This window comes from Rhinopithecus bieti, unplaced genomic scaffold (genome assembly GCF_001698545.2).
Source record: "Rhinopithecus bieti isolate Rb0 unplaced genomic scaffold, ASM169854v2 scaffold_17861, whole genome shotgun sequence".
NCBI lineage: Eukaryota > Metazoa > Chordata > Mammalia > Primates > Cercopithecidae > Rhinopithecus > Rhinopithecus bieti.
Window position 1 is genome coordinate 1,808,395 of NW_016809830.1, and position 23,934 is coordinate 1,832,328.

A 23,934-nucleotide genomic window follows, 5' to 3' on the forward strand; every position below is an offset into this window, starting at 1 on the left:
ATGGATATCAATTGATGAAAAAGATGTGGGCAAACCTTTCAAAAGACCAAGTGTGCAAAGAGTCACAAGAAAAAAGAAACAAGGGCATGAAAAACATTAGCTTGATGTGAAGAGAATATTCACATAAAGAAAAAGAGATAAGAAAGATGGCAATGAAAACGGGAAGAAGAGACAGAGAAATCAAGCACTCTAAATATTTGATGCGGAATTAGATGTGATACAATTGGCATCATAAAGACACTCCGTGGTCTCGAGCAGTAAATTAGCATAATGACAACCAATTCTTGAGAGAGGTTCCACTGGAAAAGACAGAAGCAGTTGTGAAAAGTAGAAGTGCCAAAATATTTTACTTTTTATAAGTATGTATATGTGTGTGTGCTAAAAGCCTGAAAGCTTTCACCATACTTATATTTTATTTCATAGGACAAGTTGCTTCGGAAATATGCATATAATTTTAGTTTGCACTAATAAGGTGCACATGCATTTTCTTTGAGGACTATTTATCACATACAGATGTGTTAAAAAAGCAAATTATAGGGCCTCAAGGAGGTTTCTTTGTTGTGTTTGTTTGTTGTTTTTTGTTTTGCTTTTTATTATTATTATTTTATTATTTTATATTTATTTTTAGTTTATTTTTTTTTTTTTTTTTTTTGGAGATAATTTCATGCCCATCGTCCAGGCTGGAATGCAGTAACACAGCCTTGGATTACTGCAACCTCCAATTCCTGGGCTCAAGTGATTCTCCTGCCTCAGCCTCCCGAGTGGCTGGAACCACAGGCACATACCACCACATCCAGCGAATTTTTGTATTTTTTGTAGAGACAGGATTTTGCCATGTTGCCCAGGCTGGTCCCAAATTTCTGGGCTCATGTGATCCTCCCACTTCAGCCTCTCCACTGTGCCTGGCCTAGGAGGTTTATTTTAAACTATATAAGCTTCTTTACAGTAAATTGAAAAATAAATCAAGATCTATACATTTGTAAGTTCCTAATGAAGTAGTGCACTGTTTAATTTTTAGACAGTCTTGCTAGGTTGCCCGAGCTGGTCTCAAACTCCTGGGATCAAGAGATCTTCCTTCCTCAGGACATGTACGCTTTTAATGACCACATAAACAGGTCAGGATTCTGAATACAATACTGTCAAATATGAAAACTCTACCCTCAAACTTTCACATCCATATAATAAAAGTCCTGCCCTTTCATATTAAAGACAGTGTGATGCTGGAGGAGGGACAGACACACATTTCAGCATCAGACAAACCTGGTTTCTGCCACTTTCATAAATTCTGTGATCTTGGGCAACATTCTGAATGTCCACCAAGCTTCAGCTTCTGAAGCAGTAAAATAGGAATAATAAAACTCACTTTTGGTCTTCCTGTAAGAATTAACTTATGTACATATATAGTCATTAGCACATAATGCTCATACAACTGGTAATTATTTTCCTGCTGTTCCTTTTTGCATATGTAAATTTAGGCAAAAAATTTAAACTTTCACTTGTATATACACGCACATACACACTTTGGACACTGAAATCTTCAGTGTATTTGGTGCTTACATTTAAATAAAATGTCACATTTTATAAATTATCATATAATGCATTTATATATCTTGTGTAATAACGTTATGAAATTCTTCAGAAATAAGGTCCTCACTACACAGATTTTTAAACTAGGGAAAGGGTAGAAAAAGGAAAAAACTAGGAGTCAAAAGTAATTCTATTAAGTCCAGTCAAAACAGAGTTTAAAAAAAAAATAATAAGTGGAACTCTGCCAAATAGAGGGGCTTGCCCAATTTCTCTTAGTGAACTCTGGTAGATAGTATTAGGATATAATTTATTTCCTGATATCCCCTTTGAACTACTTTGTATCCAAGGAAGAGGAGTTAGACAATGAGAGAGAAAGTGAGAAAATGAGAGAGATGTAGGGTGAAAGAGAAGGGGGTAGGTTGATTGAGATTTCAAGACAATGAAAGTAATTAGCAAGGCTAACACAAGTGTGCCTATGCTGCCAGTTTCTTTTCTGAGACAAAAATAAATAATTGATTTCATTAAAATATTAGTCAGTCAACAATGCTTAGTGTGACAATATTGTTAACAGTGAAACATATATGTCGTGCATTGCTTCTAGGGTGAAACTTTAAGCATCTTTGCCCTGGCTCCCTCAGTATTTTCATGGCAGTGAGGATCCATACTCTTGGAAATAAGCCAGGAACACTCTAATGTATTACACATGTGGCTTAGTTCCAGGTGAACAGGTGTCTTAAATATTCTAATCACATACCCACAATGTATATCACTATTGGGAAAAGGATATCATTTTTAATCCACTGATGTTTGTTCTGAGCCACACCTTTTTCACACTGTGAAGATTTTCAAGATGAACTGTGATTTGGGGAGGGATGGCCATCTGAGCTCAACTTTAACTGATAGGAGGTACAACAAATTTATAGTTCTGAACTCTGCACCTGGAGGCTGGCTACTGAGATCAAACCACTTGCTGACCAGCATAAAAATAAATAGGAAAATATTTCAGTGTTTTCCACAATTGCGTTTTTACAAATACAAGAGATTTTATTTATATTAAAGAAAACTAGTTTTTTGTTTGTTTGTTTGTTTGTTTGTTTGTTTGTTTTTTGAGACGGTCTCACTCTACCACACTCTACCACCCAGGCTAGAGCGCAATAGCACGATTTCCGCTCACTGCAACCTCTGCCTCTTAAGTTCAAATGATTCTCCTGCCTCAGCCTCCCAAGCAGCTGAGATTACAGGCTCCTGCCACCATGCCCAGCTAATTTTTTTGTATTTTTAGTAGAGAGGGGGTTTCACCATGTTGGCCAGGCTGGTCTCAAACTCCTGACCTCAAGTGAACCACCCACCTTGGCCTCCCAAAATGCTGGGATTGTAGGTGTGAGACATGAGACACCATGCCTGGTCTGCAAATTCTTATATTATGATTAGGGGAAGAAATTTGTTTTCCATTAGAAACCACCATTAAGTTTGCAAGCATTGTAACATAAAAAAAAAAAAAAAAAAAAAAAAAAAAAAAAACTCACTTTACTGAGGCCTGAGTTACTTATATTGAAATACTACTTTCTGGAGGGAAAAAGATAAAATCTACCCAAAAGTACATCTAACCAGAAATAATTCTGAAGATTCTTTCAAATGTTCTGCTTCATGCTATACACACACACACACACACACACACACACACACACATCCCTACGTATATTCACATATACATGCAGTTAATGTGAGACTGGCAGTTTCCAGCACAAAATATATAGCTCCCATTTCACTGTGCACAAGTTCCTGTGTCAGATCAACAAAACTTTCATTGATTTCTGTCTATCTGGTTGGCTTTGACAATAATGTAATGCAATTGGGGAGGGAGAGTTTCTAACTTCTCCCAGACACCTGCCTTAACCTCATGCTTCATCTCAGTATAGACTGGATTCCTTTGGCTGGTCGATAGTGTACATTACCTCATGGAAGCCGACTTTGAACTATGTTTTGCTTCCTTTTAATGGTACTGTTTCCCCTCATCTTTTAACAGTGATCTTTTAAAAAGAAGTGTGATTCTATTCAGAATGACGGTGATGGCTGTTTGAGACATTTTAAAGCTATTAGGTGGTTAATATGTGGTTAATATTATTTATTCAACAGAAAATGGACTTTAAGCGCATGTAAAAAGCCAAGCATCATAATTGTAAATTCTTTTAAAAGTTATACAACTTTATTTAGTTTCAGTTTTCCAAAAGTCCAGTTTCCCATCTGGGAGACATGGGTATTGGCCCGGCTGTGGGAAACCTCCAGAGAAAACAGGGGAGCTCCGCTGCTGCGGAAGCAGTCAGTGACTGTGGGTGGCATTTTCTCCGCTGAGTCAGGTCCTGCCAGCCCTACCCCAGGCTTCTACCAACAGTGCGGATTTTCTGGCAAGATGCAAAACCCAAGTCTTTGTGGTTCTTGAAGCTCTCCTGCAGTTTCTCCTTTTCCTTGGTACTTTGGGAAATTTTCACTTTAGAAGATCACATCTTGCTGTGTCTTCCTCGCAACTGTTGAAAAAATTGGGAAGTTTAACAGTCATTTATTTTATTTTTCCTCTCATCTGGCCTATAAAGTAACTTGGTGTTATGTGCGTGTTTTTCAACAAGCAGGAAAGGAAAGAGATTATGTACCCATGATTTTGAAAATATTTTTTATACAGCATACAGTATTTTTCCATGATCCCTCACTTTGCCCAGGGAGAAACAATAGTTTCTCCATAAAAGCATACATTTTTATCTTTTCTCCAATCTATTCCCTCAACTCAAGAGAAAATGTAGTCTTGTAGTTACCAGCCTTTGTATCCCCCATCTGCTCAAGCAAATTGAAGAGAAGAGGCAAGCGGTTGGCTTCTGCATCTGAAGAATATAGGTGCCAAAATAAGAAAGTGGACCTTTTTGTTTGTCACAGAGACTTATGTTTCTTGCTAGTATTACTCTAATCATTGTAATAAACTTGTGCTTCATTTTATTTGTAATCATTTGTAATAAATAAGTCATTTATTACCATTATTTGTAATAAACCTGTGCAGATAGGTACGTTCTGTATGTTATTCGGAAAGACTTCCTTCCTAGGCTTAGGAATGTTAGGAGTTTAAAAATTTAGTAGCCGGGCATAGTGGCTCACACCTGTAATCCCAGCACTTTGGGAGGCTGAGGCAGGCGGATCACAAGGTCAGGACATCAAGACCATCCTGGCTAACATGGTGAAACCCTATCTCTACTAAAAATACAAAAACAAAATTAGCCAGACATGGTGGCAGGCACCCAGCTCCTCAGGAGGCTGAGGAAGGAGAATGGCGTGAACCCGGGAGGCGAAGCTTGCAGTGAGCCGAGATTGCACCACTGCACTCCAGCGTGGGTGACAGAGGGAGACTCCATCGAAAAGAAGGAAGGAAGGAAGGGAGGAAGGGAGGGAGGGAGGAAGGAAAAATTTAGCACCCTTTCTTTTCCTTGGGGCTTAAAAAACCTACGCTTCATTTTAACTAGATAGATAGTGCCTAAATATTGGTGAAGGGCCTTCCCATCTATTCAGTTGATATTATAGCAAAATAATAGGAAAAACGTTTTAGATAATTTTTTTATCAGAAAATGAATTTAGTTACAAACCACATCCCTTTATGAAAAAAATAAGATTTGTCAGGCATTTCACATTTTCAGCTGAGGTAAGTGTTCAAAGGAATACACAGACATGTTAGGCAATCCTTATTGTTAAACAACCCTTGCAGAGCAGAATACATTTGATAAGCTAAGAAGGAGAAAATTCTGAGCTCATGCATGTTCAAGAACTTGGTTACCACCACTCCTAACTTTGTAAAACTTCAGCAAGTTCTTTTTTTTTTTTTTTTTTTTTGGAGCGGGGCCTCCCTTTTCCCCCCAGGCGGGGTGGCGGGGCCGGTTCTCAGCTCACTGCAAGCTCCGCCTCCCGGGTTTATGCCATTCTCCTGCCTCAGCCTCCGAGTAGCTGGGACTACAGGCGCCCGCCACCTCGCCCGGCTAGTTTTTTGTATTTTTTAGTAGAGACGGGGTTTCACTGTGTTAGCCAGGATGGTCTCGATCTCCTGACCTCGTGATCCGCCCATCTCGGCCTCCCAAAGTGCTGGGATTACAGGCTTGAGCCACCGCGCCCGGCCCAGCAAGTTCTTGAACCACTGTGTGCCTCTTTTTTTTATTCATCTGTAGATTGGCAGTCATTGTGGAAGAGTAGATTGTGACGATTAAAAAGACCCATGCAAAGCCACAGGCTCAGTCCCTGGCACATGTACATGCTCAGGAAATGGTAGGTGTTATTGCTGAGGAATGGATTCAATTAAAATATTAAGAAAATTAATATTTTGATAGTGATGGAAGACTGCTTTAATTTCCTCTTCATGCCATAGGAGAGGAAATGTTGTTTTTATAATTACCTAATGAAGAATCTGGAAGAAATGATTTTGCAAATGATACCCTTAAACTCACCACTGAACTAACAAAATCACTGAGATTTCGTTAAGTTATGGAAATTGAAATACCTAATTTAAAAAATCAGGTTTGCAGTACATTTCCACGGATAATGCCTGAAATTATTGAAGCGATCATGACTACAAAAACAGGCAGCCAGGAGGCCAGGTCTACAGAGTCTGTTCAGAGAAGGCTGTCTGGGGCCACAGGACAGAGTGCGCCATGGGGCTGGCAGCCTGCACTTGGCCTTGCTGAGTTAGACAACAGGTGCCGAGCCACTGCCAGGTGTGGATATCAGGATGAACAAAATTGCTGATGGCCTGTGATAAAGCTTTATGTTAGATCATAAAGTGCTGAGCCTAGATGATGAGAGACCAGTTCACATAGGAAGGGAAAACTTGATGTGTTCACTGGATTATTTTTCCCTTCCTCTCTTTCACACAATCTTCAAATTCTCTCTTTTCCACTCATTTTTGTTCCTTCCCTCTCTCCCTCCCTCCCTTTCTTTCCTCTCTCTCTTCTAGTATTTTTCTGTCTATTTATAACCTCTGTCTCTCATTCTTGGTATTCTTATTTTTAAACATTTTCTAAGTAGAATGATGGTTACTGGAGGCTGGAAGGGGTTGAGGTTACCAGAGGCTGAAAGGGGTTGATGAGGGCGGGAATGAGGAGTTGTTGATCAAAGGGTACAAAGTTTCAGATAAACAGGGGGAATCGGTTTTGAGAGGTACTGCAGAGCAGGGTGGCTATGGTCAATAATAATGTATTTATATTTCAAAATAAGAGAATAAATTTCAAATGTCTCACCATAAAAATTAAGTAAGAGAGGTCATAGATATGTTAGGTAGATTTAATCATGCCACATTGTATACACATAACAAAATGGCACATTATACCATCTAGATGTATACAAGTATTGTTTGTCAATTTAAAATAATATTACTAATAATGTTTTTAATTATAGGGGAAAGTTCATCATAACAGTTAACAAATTCATTAATGAAATTTATCTTAACAATTTTATGAACACCAAATGATCACCAAAATAAAAGTAGAAGAGGCATTTGATGCAATTCCGTTTTCTATTAATAAAAATTCTTAATGGACTAGGAATAGAAAGAAATTTCCTTAAGTTTATGAAATGTATCAACAAAAAGCATTCAGAGTAAGTATATAATGGTGAAACATTTGGTTCATTCCTTTTAAAGTTATTAATGAGATAAATCTGCCCCCATCCCTGCTTTAAGTCATACTGAGGGCCTAGTCGATGGAACGAAATGAGATAAAGAAATAAAATGTATGTAAATCACACACACAAAATTTCTCTCTATACTTTTCCATTTTTCAGTTCTCAATGTCACTCTAGCTTTTATAGCATCACGTGAAATCCAAGGTGACAATGCCCACCTAAGAATATTATCATCTGCATAATATATGCAGCCATGGGAAATGAGATTTTGTGAACTAAGAATTGGTCCATGATTCTGGACTGTGGATTCATATATGGATAGCATTCAGAGCATAAGGAAAACAAATTGAGACAAGTTTGATTTTACTTATTAGTTAATTTAATTTGGAAACATAAATTTTGAAAAAAATTAACCTGATAAAATAATAAAGTAACTTAGCCTTGATTAGCATACAGTATCAATAATAGTACACTTTCCAAAATATTTCTTATGAATTGTATTTTATTTGTAAGTATTTAATCTAGAAGGAAGGATCTGTTTGCCATAACGCAATGTATATTAGGAATTTTCAGATTGTATTTATTCATGACTCGTGTCCTCTTCGAGCAATTACACTCAATTCATAATTGCCTACACTAGTGAAAAAGGATCCTTCACATTAGTGCCATAAAACAGCAGGAACTACAATGTGAGTCCAGGCACAGCAACCCCCAATAACAAATGAGCCAAGAAACTAGCAGGCAAGTCCCAGTGGAAAGCTGAGCAGAAGACCCTAACTCTGAAATGCTACTGGCACTTTTGATGTCGGTCCTAGAAATAACTCTGATTATTTTTCTGGTACCAGCTGGAAATAATTATATTGTTAGGTAAGCAAATAAAGGCCCTCTAATTAGCAGACTTGAAATTTACATTAATTTATGAAATTCTCAGGGCCCAGTACTCTGCCAGGTCCTAAGGATACCCAGACACAAGGCACAGACCTGCCCTCAAGGAGCACAGCCTTGTGTGGAACAGAGGCAGGCACACAGTGGCATTGCAGCATGCAGAACTACGACAGGACTGCAGGAAAGATGAGTTAAAATAAAGAAAGCCACTGGAATGATGTCAGTGTGTTTGGTAAATGCAGCAGAAGTCTTGAGAAACTGCCTGAGAATTGTGAAGCACATTTATTTTTAAGCACCTGAAGCTCTTATTAAACAGTCCTATCAAACTTTCTTCATCAGACACCTACCCAAGTCAACGGAATGTAAAATCCACCACTTATTACAAATTCACATATTAGGTGAGTGGTAATGAGATAACAACTACAGAGGATAAATGGATTCGATTCTCTCCATCTCTACAAGTAATCTATAATGTGACAGGAGAGCTAAGAGGTAGAAACTTACTTTGGAAGGCCAAGGTGGGCAGATCACGACGTCAGGAGATCGAGACCATCCTGGCTAACACTGTGAAACCCCATCTCTATTAAAAATACAAAAAAGTAGCCAGGCATGGTGGGAGAATGGCGTGAACCCGGGAGGCGGAGCTTGCAGTGAGCCGAGATCGCACCACTGCACTCCAGTCTGGGCAACAGAGCGAGACTCCATCTCAGAGAAAAAAAAAAGAAAGAGGTAGAAACTTATTTGCAGAAAAGAAACAATTATTTGCATTTCAAGTTTACTGCTATGAGTTTTGGAGATCTGGTCTGTGAGACTTTCTTAATGCATGATGTAGTTGTGGGTAGATAGAAGTTTGTTCCCTGACCAATTGACAACATCCTATAAATCTAACAACTTCTACCTCCAGGTCAACTGTTGAACCTGCAAGGAGCCTTTTCCCCAGATCTCTGACTTCCAGTTGGCCTTTCTGCCTCTTGTTCACTAGGGAGTACATGCTGGTTTCCTGTCCTTATGCCAAGTCTGACGAAGCCCCAGGATGTCTGTCTGCTGGCTTAACTGGCCCTGGATCAGCAACTGTCCCCTGACCAGCAACCATCTACCCATTACACCTTTCACCGCCTCCGTTAAGCAGAAGGTTTGCCAGGACATGAACCAATACAATGAAAATATTAATACTGCATTAACCAAGTCCCAGGAGAGATTTTACATGGAAAGGGACAAGTAATATACAAGTAAGACTAGAGACCAAGACTACTCACCTTTTACAGACCTGGCAAACCTAACTAAAAGGCGAGAGAGGTTTGGTTTTCAAGGGGAAATGTTTGCATTCCTAGCCACTAGCTTTTGCTTAGTCTGCCTGAGCCTCTGCATTATATATCATCAGGCTGTCCTTACCATTATTCCCCTGTAGGACTCCTATCCAGAAAAGTTAACCAATTTGTAGCAACATTCTACTGTCGGATATCCTACTAGTTACCAAGGATGGAAAGTCACCAGGAGACTTTCTGTCTGCAAGAATCTTATAATCTAGAAAATGATATAAAAGCAAGAAAACAGATAGCAACAATATGAAGTAAATGTTAATTGCATAGCTCTAAGGAAGAATAAAAGAGACATTAATTCTATTAACTCTCTCTTCCACGTGATTTTTTTTCCTTTTATAATTTCAGTTTATGTATGAGAATGGGAGAAGGTGGGGTTAAGGGATGGGTGTTGCTAGTGGTAGAATCAGCCTATATGTAGAGCATGTATACAAACCTAGTAAGTGCCCTCTATGTGTTTTCAGATTTCATTGTAATTCCATTTTAAATAAGAACCTCTGTTGCTACAGCCTTGAATTCCATTATTCTTTTATCGACAATAACAATATTTATTGAGTGTCATCCATGTGCTGGGAACATTCAAGATGCTGTGGATACAGAGGTGAAAAAGACAAAGATTTTGCTCTTATAGAACTTTGTTCTAATACATTGAGACTCTTCTCTCCCTAGGCAGCCACTGACGGCTGTGACTTACGTATTGTGTTTCCACAATCCCAGTGATGCTCTGCACTCCTGATACTTCACTTTCTCTAACATATCAGAACAATATGGGTATTGAGCAGTGTGTGTTAACAGTTGTCAATGGTAGTCTCTGGGATGGCATGTCACAAGCTCAGGCAAAACCCTCAATTAGCATCTAAGTGAGTCTTCACAAGACATATTAACTGGGGACATAGAATATAAGAGACTCTCCCCACTCATTGCTATCAGATCACTACAGAATAACCGAAACCAAAGTGAAAATTTTCAAGAGTGAATGATTTATAGCCACTCCTTGAAGAGCAGGTCAGTTTATTAGGAAGAGTGAGAAATCAATTTTAAAAAGATTTGAATGTCAGGTATTATGTGGGAAGAAGTTGAGGATGCCATAAATAAAATCTGTGTTCACTATCCAGAATTGGTCCTTGAAAAATCTCTCTACCTGCCATTTAAGAAATTGAAGAATAGAAATAACTTGCAGTATTTTTGGTGCTGTCCCAAATCGAACAGTGTTATTGATGATGTTGGCCCTATGACTTAAGACATGAAAACCACAACAGCGAGAATGTTCCCCATCAGGACAAGGGCCAGCCCAGGAGAAAAGTGGGCCAGGGTCAAGCCCATTAGATGTCTTTACCTCTCTTCAGCCTGGCAGAGATCCAGGTTGGGAGACATGAATTAAAGGAAACAGTTCAGTCTTCATCTTGGGAGTTCCTGACTGTCTGAAATAAGGATTTTGATATCTTAAGTTCTCAGGTATGATCAAAATAGTCATGACACAAGTCAATCAGTTGCCAACCTCAAGTCTTTATTTTGCAATGCCCTTATGGAAAGTTCTGTGTATACTCTCCTTTTCTGATAAGCTGGCAATAAACTGGAGATCCCAACTGACAGAGATTCTTTAAAGTACATCAAGGGTAATGTCCTTGTTTTGGAGGGAAGACGTAGAAATAGAGAAGAGAATAAACAAAGGTGTCTATTGCAATAAGTTTTATTTTCAAAATGTTTGTGTCTTCCTGGCAGTAACAGAGCAGCAGCCACAGATGACTTGGAAGCCCATCATGCCCCAGACTCTGAGCAGGTCTAAATACAGAGAAATCCCATCTTTTGTGACCCAGATACAATAGTCTGTGTCACCTCCTCCATTCCCTCAACTCCCACAGGGATGTCCTTTGCAGCAATCATGAAGTCATTCCAGAGATTGCTTTAACCTACCAGAACTTGTACTCCTTACATTTTGAGGTAATAATCTTATTAAAACAAATAAATAGTACTGTCACTCTACAAGACCACCCAACTCATTTCAATTAGTCTGTCACTGTTAGAAAGTATGGCTGTCAAGTTTGTTTGCTTATTCATTTATCCAGTGAACCGTAACTGAGAATCTTGGTTGAGCCCACACATATTAACCAAGCCCTGTGTTAGGGACCAGAGATGCCCATTTTTCACAGAACTCACTACCTGGTGGTGAAGCAGACATGTTTAACAATAAATTACAATATACCACATATAAAAACAAAGAGGTCAAGGACTGTACAGGTACAGAGAAGGAAGTCCCTGAGTGCCTTCTACAAGTGTTAGGACAAAGCTTCACCAAGTAAGTGAGGGCATTAGGTAATAGGATGTCCTAGGACAATTAAGGTTTGTGTAACTGAGAGGAGGAGTATATCAGGATATTCTAGCAAGGCTTGAATGGTGTATATCAAAGCAGTGTTTCTAAAGGATCGAGCCGACTTGGCAAATGACATGAAATTTCCCCCTTGGCCAAAGCCCAGCGATATAGTTTGGCTGTATCCTCACCCAAATCTTACCTTGAATTGTTATAGTCCCCACGTGTCGTGGGAGGGACCCAGTGGAAAGTAATTAAATCTTGGGGATGGATCGTTCCCGTGCTGTTCTCATGATAGTGAATAAGTCTCATGAGATGTGATGGTTTTATAAATGGGGGTTCCCCTGCATAAGCTCTCTTGCCTGCTGCCACGTAGGACATGCCTTTGCTTCTCCTCTGCCTTGTTCCATGATTATGAGGCCTCCCCAGCCATGTGAAACTATGAGGCCATTAAACCTATTTTTCTTTATAAATTACTCAGTCTTTGTATGTCTTTATTAGCAATGTGAGAATGAGCTAATACACACAGTACGCTGGAGACAAGAGGAAATGAGCCTAGAGGAAGGTGGAGGGTTTGTAAGAACAGCCATACAATTAGATGTGCATTTTAATTAGTCCCTGCCAGAAGTATGAAGGAAGATTGACTGGAACGTGGGAGTCCAAAAACAAACAGATAAAGCACAGGAGACCTAATAGAAAGAATAATGATAAGTGAGTCAAGAAATTATGGAATCAAGGGTGATTTCTGGGTTTTCAGCTTGAACAAGTATGTTGTAACATTTGCTAGGAAGGGAAAGATGAAAGAGAAATGGATGAAAGGATAGGTTGGAATCCAGAAAATAAATGGGAAAAGAAATGATATAGTAAAAGAGATCATGGGAAATCCTGTAGAAATGAGGAAATGCGGTGGCTCAAAAGATAGCTCAGAAGTGACTGGTGAGTGCAAAGATGTAGGCTGTAAGCTACTCATTTCAAATGGCTAATCATGCATAGACTCAAATTGAATAAAAAGGCATTTACAACTAGGAAATAAAAATAGTGATTTGACTTACTTTGGCCCAGGATAACGTCTACATATTTTGTTAAAATAAGTCATTAATGGTTTATAAAAGATGCTCCAACATGTTATTTGCAAAGCACCAGTGCCTCAAGATACAGCCTTTTTGTCCCTGTAATCCATTTGCAAGTAAAATGCCATAGTCTAAAATGGTTACTATGTGAAGTTGCAATTATTATACATTGTATACTTTCAAAAAACCTGCTCCCTGTTCTTTATTAATTTACTTCTTTCCTCTCTCAACCTTTGTTTAATTTATAGTTCTGTCTTGTATTTTCCTTCCTCATTTAAGAAATCACTAACATTGCCCATTCTTCAAACAACCTACAATTTGATTCTTTGCATTCCAGCCTTTCTTTTCTTAACTTGCATTATAAAGATTATTAGGATAGGCTGGACACAGTGGCCCATGCCTGTAATCCCAGCACTTTAGGAGGCTTAGGTGGGTGGATTACATGAGGTCAAGAGTTCAAGACCAGCCTGGACAACATTGTGAGACCCCATCTCTACCAAAAAATACAAAAATTAGCCATGTGTGATGGCACACACCTGTAATTCCGGCCACTTGGGAGGCTGAGGTGGGAAGATCACTTGAACCCAGGAGGCAGAGGTTGCAGTGAGCTGAGATCACACCAGTGCACTCCAGCCTGGGCGACAGGGCAAGATTCCATCTAACAACAACAACTATAGATATAGATATAGATACAGATATAGATATATAGAGATAGGGTTGACTGCATATACTATCATGCATTTCAATCATTATATATTAAATGTTCTCTCTTTAATATTTCGCTTCACATCTTCTGGATTGAGGATCTCAGGGATTGTTTTACAGCTAACGTGTGCCAGACTTCCCCATCTCAGTCCCATTCTAGGCCAGCTCATGATGCATGCCCTGTCCGGGTTCCAAGAGAGGTTTGGCGGAAGAATCCTTATAAACACCAAATCCTTGATCTGTCCTGAGGAAGCCTGAAACATCTGATTGGCCCCAGAATCACCCCGATTTTCCATGAATTCCCTCAGGCAAAGGTTGGCCCAGAATAAGACCAATGTGAAAAGCCCAGGAGAATAGTGGAGCAGTAGACAGCATCCAAGAATGGGGGAAAACGATGAACTTTGCTCAGGAATTTGAAAGCATGCTTAATTCAGATTTATAGTATCTGACTCACATTCACAAATTTCCCTGTGCTCTTTCCTACAAAGGTTTTTTTTTTTCCTTTTCTAACCTTTACCTTCTGCCTGAAATATCACTCCCTTTTTTCTCTTTCCATGCTGAAAATTCTGTGCCCTCTTTCAGCTACCCTTTTGATTACTGAGATTATATGCTTACAACTTTCCGGCATTAAAGATTTCATTGACTGCTCAGTTTTTCTGAGGGTCTCTATTTAGATCAGTACCCCCAAAATTTAAGCCTTCAATAATGTAAAATTTGTGAGCTATAATGTTTCATACATGTACAAATTATGCCTACATTGCACTGCTTTCTAACTTAAAACTCTTAAAAACTGTACATTTCAAAAAACAGTAAATTTGTGAGTTATTAAGAGAGAATAAAAACACCGAGTTTTAACATAGTGTGAAATGGTAACATGAATGGAAAAAAAAGAAATTCCTGTTGCAAAATACTGTACCGAGACTAATTTTCCTCTCTCTAACATTTGAATATTCTTTTCTGTTCTGTTCATCTATTCATTTCAGTTTGTCATGAGTGCCGCAAATATCTAGTACGTTCCAACCACTTGCCAGGCCTTGTGCTGAGTTCTGGTGATACAAGATGACAAACTATTCCTAACCTCTAGTAGCTCATGGTAGCAGGAAGAAAAACACATAAACAAATCATCTTTATCAAATGTCCAGAAAAATCATCTTAGCATCCAGAGGACCACAGGCAGCACCTGACATATAGTAGCAGTTAGTAAATATGTATCAAGGGGTCTGGATCCTAGTACGGCCTTTGCCTCCAGCCAGCCAGACAGCCTCAGGCAAGCCAAGAAACCTCCACATACATTAACATTGAAGTGGAAATGTGTGTTCCATTCATTTAGCTAGCATTTATTGAGCACCTACAGTAGGTCAGCCTGCTCTATGGTGAAACGCCAAAGTGAATAAAGCAAAGTGCTTTGTTAAGGACCTCTCAATCTAGCAGTGGGAGAAAAACACATAAATAGTCAATAATGTGTGATTAAGACTATAATGGGAAGATGTGCAGAATAAAATGAGTGCATAAATGAAGGAGAAATTGATTCAACCCTGGTGATCAGAAAGTCTAAAGAGAGGAGACAATGTGTCAGCTGCGCTTTGAAGGAGGAACAGATACTGGTGGGCTCATTCCTGAAGGAGAGCCCAGCTTGAGCAGGGATGCAGAAGGAAAGGCATGCAGCATATGCACCGTTATTCCTCACCCGCTGTGGGCATGAGGAAGGGCCAGATGATGCTTGGTGTTCTCATCCAGACTAGAGTATCAATAATTAGCACGATTTGAATGTTTATGTCAAATAATTTGTGGCCCTTAGAACAGAGTTGGTGGGTGTTTCCTTGTGTTCAATACATGAAAAGGCTTTCAGATCTTTAATTAGTGTGTCTTTCATTTCCATTATTTGAAGATGAAAATGATTCAGTGAAAAAAATTTCAGCTCCAGTATTAAGACTATCTTTTGAGGAAGCATATAAAATAAAACAATGACAATCTGCAACTCTATCCATCCCTTCCCCAGTAGAAGTTGATATCTGGCCACAATGAGCATTAATAAATAACCTAGAGGAACACAGTATTGTATGGTTTTATATTTCCATCTTTTATGAAAATTTTACAAGTGAATAATTTTTGGTAAAATCTAATTTTTTTGTACTCTGTATTGGAAATGATTTGCTTGCCTAATTAAAGTTTACCTGCTGATTATACTAAATTTAATATATTAATGTATTTCATATATTAATTCATTTCTAGAATAAGAACAAAGAAAAGGGACTATGGTACTACAGGGAGAGATAGTATAGACAATGTTTACAGTTTGTGGGGAAATTTCTTGACATCTAATCTTCCCCAGCCTAAGGCAAAAACCATACAATATTATAAGTCAGGTCAGAGCTTTTTAGTTTTAAATTTGTATTGGCTGCATTCCTAACACGTAAGCGCACAAAACAGTATCTGACACGTAGTAGGTTTTCAATAACCATTTGCCAAATAAATGTTAAATGAAGTAAGTCACTGGGCTCAGTCTTCAAACCACCTCTCCGTAGATACTAAAGGGTCAGGAAGCAGCAGCAGCATGAGTACCAGCACACCAGTATGGAAACACTTTTAGGAAATATTCTTAGAAACTCCATTTATAGACAGTATTCATTTCAACTACACTTCCTATTCCTACGTGAATTTACTACTTTCTAAAGATTATTCAGCTTGTTAAGAGTAGATACTTATCTTCATAAAGCTGTGAACGACAAGCAAAAAGTGATTTAGGATCAGAGGAAAGGAAACTACCTTTTCTAAGTTGATGCTTTTTTTCTTGGCTTTTGTGTAAACATGACATTCATGCAACTAATAGTAATAATTCCTGCATTTGTTCTTGACACATTAACCCTCTGAAGTAAAGATCACACTACCTATGCAAGAAAGTGTGATTACTTGAATTTTTAGCAAAGGTTAATAGGAGTAACTTGGGGGCTTCTCCAGGTTTCTCTGCCTGTAGAATGGGCAGGCACAGGAAAAGGATGATGATGAAAATATACATTCTTGAGGACTGAGATTGCAGACATGAAAAGAAATTGAGTGGTTGAAAGCTTTCAGTCTGTGTTACTAGTTCTCTGAAAAATAAAAGCTGAATTTTACATAAATAGCATTAATATAAAATACAACTTCATATAATTGAAAAGGTCAATAATTTACTTATTTCTTTATACTAACAGGAGATAATTTTGAAAGAAGAAAAGGAAAAATTTTGTAAATCACAAAATAGTTTTAAGAAGGGAAAATCAGTTTTAATCACTGCATAGGAAAAGGATTTTCTGGTTGATAACATAATGCCTAAAACAAGAAATGAGAGCTCCATGTGGCATTCTTTTTCATTTATATTCCTTTCAGTAACGAAATAGAATCTGTTCCCCTAATGAAATTCTATTTCATTAGAATTTTTGAAGCACCTGTCACCTATCATCATCAGTTTGTACGTATTTCAAGTTTTTCCGATGAGCAAATGGAATAATGCAGGGTCCATATGTCCACATGTCTGGGAGGAAAGATTCCACGTGGTTTTTGGATTACCTGTCTGGACTCTTTCTCCCATTTATTGCTTGGAATATGTCACCTTCTGTCAATCTAATTACTCCTCTAGGAAACGGCTGTTCTCAGCTCACAGTATGACAATCGCTGTCTTGTGAAAATATCCCAGAAGCCTCTGTCGTTGATGGATCTACCTCAACAGTGTCACTCTGACGTGGAAAACTGACTTCAGTATACAGGCTTACTTAAGATTTACTTGAGTTCTCGGAGGAAAGAGTTTCTTTAGATACGTAAGAAGAGAAGCTGGTGGTTTTAGGAGATCTCTTGCCTTATCTTGACATACAGGAATAAATCTTTTCAAAACATAGTCAGCTGAGAGACAGTATGTACATCTTGGACTTCTAGCCCCTGTAAAAGAATAACAATTGAAGTACCTGCATTACCTGACCAGTGACACTTGTAAAAGATCAGAGAAGCTTTCAAAGTCCAACAGCAGAGATTTTGATTTTGCTAGAAAAGGGCCCAAAGGAATAATGCTTATTTATCCATTTAGTCAGCCCTTTCGTTCATATCGACTATTCATTACTGTGATGAAGACAGACTTGGCTGAATCTAACAGAAATTCTTTTGTTATCATTAAACAGCTGTAGATTTTTAATATAATAAAGATAAAACTGCTCTTATAGTTCCACATTCACACTATGATATTCAAGTTTGTGCCATCACTTCCATTTTCAGAGCTTTATAATTCCACCATAATCATTTGTTCTTGGCAGAAATGTGTTATACAAGCACTCAGCTGAGGATAATATTTTTGAACATTTTTTCAATGTTCTTTCTAGTTATGTGATTATGGGAATTTGGAACTCAATATTAATTTGCTCTTCAGTTTTGTGTTTGTATATCTCAAAATGCTCTTTTTTAAATAACACAATTTAACTTGAATCATTACTTAGATTCGGGTGATATTCATAGCAAGATAATGCCGTCAGATACAAGAAGAATGTATTGGGAGAAAATGAGCCACATTTTTCATTCTCATCACTGCCATTTCCTTTGTGACTCCATGCCACCTGCCTTGTTTAATAGTTTATATAATTCTTCAGATACAAAGTGAGCTGCTGACCTAATTGTTTTTTTTCATTCATAAACTGATGTGTTTTATTGACCAATATACACTCCAAGTCTTGACTAAAATTTGACATCTAAGAAAATCAATATTTTAGCTATATTTTCATACTTGAAATTTTCCCTCAGCCTAATTTTTTTAAATTTCTACTTTTTTATTTTTATTTTTACTTTTTTTGAGATGGAATCTCGCTCTGTTGCCCAGGCTGGAGTGCAGTGGCGTGATCTCCGCTCACTGCGAGCTCTGCCTCCCGGGTTCAAGTGATTTTCCTGCATCAGCCTCCCAAGTAGCTGCGATTACAGGCACGCGCTACCATGCCCGGCTAATTTTTTTTTTTATTTTTGGTAGAGACAGGTTTCACCATGCTGGCCAGGCTGGTCTCGAACTCCTTACCTTGTGATCTGCTTGCCTCGGCCTCTCAAAGTGCTGGGATTACAGGTGAGAGCCACCATGCCCGGCCAATTTCTACTTCATTTATTTCAGTATCCAGTGTACTACTATAGTTACATATGAGTGAGAGAGATCTAGTCTGCACCCATCACTTCACACAGGTGGGAAAACGGGCAAGGGAAAAGCGGGCCCCACACTGTCTCCAGGCAGGAGGCAAATACTCGTTGACTGACCTTGGGCCATCACGTTTGAGACCTGGCATAGGTTTATCTAATCTCTTCGTGGAAGACTTGTGGAGATAATGGGTTAATATTTGTGGAGATCTTTCAACAAAGTGTAATTGATGTTTGAATTTTTATAAACCAAACACAATATCTACCCCCTGAAAGCTTTGTGAGAATATTTAGCACACATGTATGTGCCAGATGGATTGTAATGACAGTTGATAGGCCTCTCCTAACCCTTGCGTTCTGTTGTCAGAAATCTGCATATCAAAACAACTATAATTTTTACAATAAGATTTATTGGTTGAAAGATTTGGGTGCACACTGAAAAATCTACTGCCTAGATAAGACTATAAATTAACATTATGGAAGGCTTTAAATTAACAGTTTATATAAGAAAATTCTTGGCAGGGTGCCATGGCTCATGCCTGTAATCCCAGCATTTTGGGAAGCTGAGGCAAGAGCATCACTTGAGTCCAGGAGTTCAAGAGCAGCCTGGACAACATAATGAGACCCTGATTCTTTAACCAGGTGTGGTGGCACACACCTGTAGTCCCAACTTCCCAGGAGGCTGAGGTGGAAGGATTGCCTGAGCCTAAGACATGGAGACTGCAGTGAGCTATGACCGCGCCACACTGCATTCCAGCCTGGGCAACAGAGAGAGACTCTGTCTCTAAAAAAAAAAAAAGAGAGAGAGAGAGAGAAGAAAATAATATTTTTAACATGTCTTATAGAAATATAGATAGATAACTTTTGAAAAATATCAAATAATATTTTCTTGATCTTACCTATTTTTCTCTATACAAATGAATTCTAATGAAAAATACATGGAATATAATGCAAAACACTCAGAAAGTATTCTTAAAAGCTCAAAGATATGCGGAGATCAAAGCAGAAACACATCATAATACAAGTTATCAGCCAGAAGAATGTTCTTGTAGTTGAGATAATAAGAAAAAAGTATGAAGCACAAGAAGTTAAGTTAGTAAATAAAATTATTATTCCAATGTATTGTGATGTTCTTTATCGTATTGTGGTAGAAAGTCTCTAAAAGTACTTATTATGAATGAAAAATGATGCCTGTAGATCAACGATAAGGGGACAGGTGGCCCCACCAATTATAAATTCCCCAAGATTGTAAATGTATATTTTATCATACTGTGTCAAAATATTCATTTTAATATTCAAACATTTTACCACATAATAAGCTGTAACCATATGTTTATTTGTTATATTATAGCACTATAACATTAATAAATATTTACAGAGCCACTGTGTATCCTAGATATATTAGAAATGATAGCTTTGTTGATTTTTGATTTTAAGTGAAAATATTCAGTGCCTCAGAAACTAATTTTAAATAATGTTACATTTGTTACACATTGGTAAGAGCCAAGGAGTTTAGATTTTTAAGACTGCCACCTCCCTTTTTAACTCATGTTGTTTTATTTATTTTCCCCAATCGCATAAATTAAAGATGGGGTGTTATCTCAGCTTTGAATTCCTTAGCTTGATGTCGCAGCTTTTGCTTTATTTGTATGTGAATTCTGTCTTTAATAAAGATGAGCTCTGCTGAACTTTCCATTAATGAGAAACACTTAGGTATGCATCTCTTTATAACGGATCTTGGTGGTACCAGGAAAATTCAGAAATGTTGCTAGTCTATTAATAATTAACATGGCAAGCTGTATGATTAATCAGAAGTTTTATGATCTCTAAAAACATAACATTATCTCTGTAAATTGAATTGTATACAATTACGTTGACAACCATTAGTTTAAAAAAAAAAAAAAAAAAAAAAAGCAGGCCAGGGTGTGGTGGCTCAGCCTATAATGGCAGCACTTTGGGAGGCTGAGGCAGGCGCATCACATGAAGCAAGGAGTTTGAGACCAACCTGGCCAGCATGGAGAAGCCCGGTGCCTACTAAATATACCAAAATTAGCTGGGCATGGTGATGTACCCAGCCACTCGGGAGGCTGAGGCAGGAGAATCACTTGAACCCAGAAGGCAGAGGTTGTAGTGAGCCAAGATCGCTCCACTGCACTCCAGTCTAGGCAACAGAGCAAGATTCTGTCTCAAATTTAAAAAAAACAAGTAAAACTCAGGACTCCTAACTCATACTTTTTCTGTTACAATGTTACATTAGTATTTATTCTTTTGTGACGGCTGAGACTAGACCAGACCCACATCCAGGAAACAGGAGGTTCAAGATGAGGCACTGACGTTTTACTTTGGTGTGTCAGTCTCAGGGCGATTCCTACTCAGCTGAAAAACTAGGAGGAACCCTGGCTAGTTTGGTAGTTACTGACTTGGTTACCTGTTTTCAATGTCCTTCGTCTTCCTTACTCAGCTCAGCTGTTTTCACTTTTCTTTCCACCTGTGTTTAGGAAGAGACCTTCTCATTATTATAAATTTTGATAAGATTTTCACATATATTGAACCCTAACAAACAAAAGTAGTTCTCCACATAAGCACAGTGTCTGAGCATTCTTCACCTATACTTGGTGGGGATATTAGCTATGTTCTTTTCTACCCTTTAGCTGTCAAGTACGTCAGAAGTGGAGGCTGTGGGCGCAGGACACGACTAATGCAAACCATTAGTTTAAATTCACACTTGAATCTGTTTCCAACATTTCTGCTTTTGTCATCATCACAGGTTCAGAAATCATTGAGTAACGTCCTGATTTCTAATTTTTCTGTGGGAAGAGAGTGTTGCAATTTGCCACCTTAATTGTATTCTGCTGTAATTGTCTTTCACTAGATATTTGAAGCACATATGAATTCTGCATCATGAAACTTGAGTCTTTATACCCTCTGTTCGTTGACTGAATTTAGTTGCAAGAGGAATCTTTCGCTTTTATTTTTTTAAACTGCTGATGAGCACTCAATTGAAATGACTCAGTTTTCATCTGTGGTTTCCCTAATAGAATAAAGCATATGTAATAACCTGAAATACTGGACAGCTTGAAATTCTTTAATGCCCCTGAATGTCTCTTACAGCCTTTGTCTAGGTTTGAACTTTCTGAATTATGTATTTCAGACGTTGAGAAAGAAGGGCCTTAATGGCTGTGACAGCCCAGACCCCGATGCGGACGATTCAGTAGGTCACAGCCCTGAGTCTGAGGACAAGTACAGGAAAATTAACGAAGATATTGATCTAATGATCAGCAGGCAAAGATTGTGTGTAAGTACTCGGAACACCCTTCATTTTTTTTACTCTTGATATTTCTCTGAACCTGGCAGGCATTGAACAAGAAAGAAAACAAAGGCTGTGAAAGCCCTGATCCCGACTCCTCTTATGCACTCACCCCACGCACTGAAGAAAAATACAAAAAAATTAATGAAGAATTTGATAATATGATCAAGAGTCATAAAATTCCTGTAAGTACCAAAGGTAGATGGCTGGTCTGCTGATAACTGCTGCAGTAACATACCTTAACCCTCTCAGTGATGGCTTTCTCTAAGACTCTTCAGAAAGTCAAACAGATAAATAGCCATCTCATCCCACGGGCAGCTCATTTAGAAAGCAAACCCTAAAAGATGCTGAGATTATGTAATCTAACGGAGTTGCCATCGAAAAGTTCATTCTGAGGTAGAACAGTTCACAGCAGGAAGAGAAAGATTTATGAGACACACCCTGAATTTACACAATCTTTTAAACACACAGTCCATGCAAATCACAATACACGAGTAAAACACTGGAACCTCCTCCCAAGCAAGTTTGAGAATTGCCATAAAATACATAAGATTATACATTGTTTGCTGAGAGCTGATACACAAGTGGGTCAGCAATTCTTTAATGTAAACTGACAATCATCACCTAAATAAAAGGTGATTTCTGAATAAAACTTCAGCCCCTCTCCCTATACATAAAATTTAGCAACAGCACTGAAGGGTTAAAGCTAATGCTCGCTGCAGGGAACAGACTGCATGAAACCTAATGGTAAGATTTCAACATGTTTGTGTGCTGGGATGATTTTAAAGCTTTATCAGAATATTATCCGCTTTGCCATCAACATTTTCCATGCTTTAACATTTGGCTAATTTTTGTTTTAACCAAATGAAAAAAATTCTAACAGTCAGTCATATGCCTTGCCAGATATTTAAGAGAAATAACTGCATGTATTATTTTTTTGTCCACATATATAGGAGGAAACTGCATACTTTTTGTTAGATTCTGTCATCAATCAAATAATGTTAATTTTGTGGCATAAAGGGGTGAAACCCAAGGCTCACATGCCTTCTGAATAACTAATGTTAGTGTCTGAACCCTAATTATATACAAGCTCCTCAGTAGGTAATCAGTTCCTTTTGAAAAAAGTTCATTTTTTGTAAGTTAGCAAATCAGCCTAAACCTGAAAATTGAGAGAGACTGAAGTGAAAATATGTTTTGGTGATTACAAGTGCAGATATGTGGGGACAAAGCTCGAGGCCAAATTCACAACTTCACTCACAAGATAAATTGATATTTTACCATAGTAGCTGCACACTCAAACCTGTATTGAATTAAATTGAACACTTTAAAACTTATTTACAAAATGTGTGTGCATATTAAAATTTCTGTCCTCATAAATACCTATCTGCTTCTTTTGTTAAATGAAATAATGTCAGCAGTAGAACTTTTGTTGAATCCGAATTTTTAATACACTGTGTCATGAAGGAAAGCTAAGTGCTGTAAATTCTTAAAGGTTTCATAAAACTGAGTATTATATGCACACATTCATAGTGGGCACCTTGTGAAATGGAGTATTTAGTATTATATGCAGCTATGCATACTTGTTATGTCCAGAATTATTAAATGATAAAATATCCATTGGGATTTTATTTTGCCCAGAAGGAAAAGAGAAGCGGCTCCTTTGAGCCAATCTATTTATTTATTTATTTATTTATTTATTTTTTTATTTATTTATTTATTTATTTATTTTGAGACGGAATTTCACTCTTGTTGCCCAGGCTGGAGTGCAATGGTGCAATCTCCGCTCACTGCAACCTCTGCCGGCCTCAGCCTCCCGAGCAGCTAGGATTACAAGCATGTGCCACCACGCCCAGCTAATTTTGTATTTTTAGTAGAGACGGGGTTTCTCCATGTTGTTCAGGCTGGTCTTGAATTCCTCACCTTAGGTGATCCACCCGCCTGGGCCTCCCAAAGTGTTGGGATTACAGGCGTGAGCCACTGCGCCACGCCATTTGGGCCAATTTTTAGTTCTTATGGTCTGAGTTTCTCTTGCTA

The 23,934-nt window shown here is 38.2% G+C and overlaps 1 protein-coding gene across 16 annotated transcripts in view; it reads left to right on the forward strand.

Annotated features, from left to right (window-relative positions):
* Positions 1-23,934, forward strand: part of MEF2C (myocyte enhancer factor 2C) — a 195,080-nt gene that overhangs the window by 127,873 nt on the left and 43,273 nt on the right. For 10 of the 16 annotated variants that reach the window (XM_017890474.1, XM_017890473.1, XM_017890477.1 and 7 more), the window contains one exon: positions 21,745-21,888. In XM_017890474.1, coding sequence (XP_017745963.1) covers positions 21,745-21,888 — 144 coding nt within the window. Of the gene's footprint in view, positions 1-21,744; positions 21,889-21,947; positions 22,086-23,934 lie in introns of all 16 variants that reach the window. The other 6 variants (XM_017890483.1, XM_017890480.1, XM_017890481.1 and 3 more) reach the window with 2 other exon arrangements.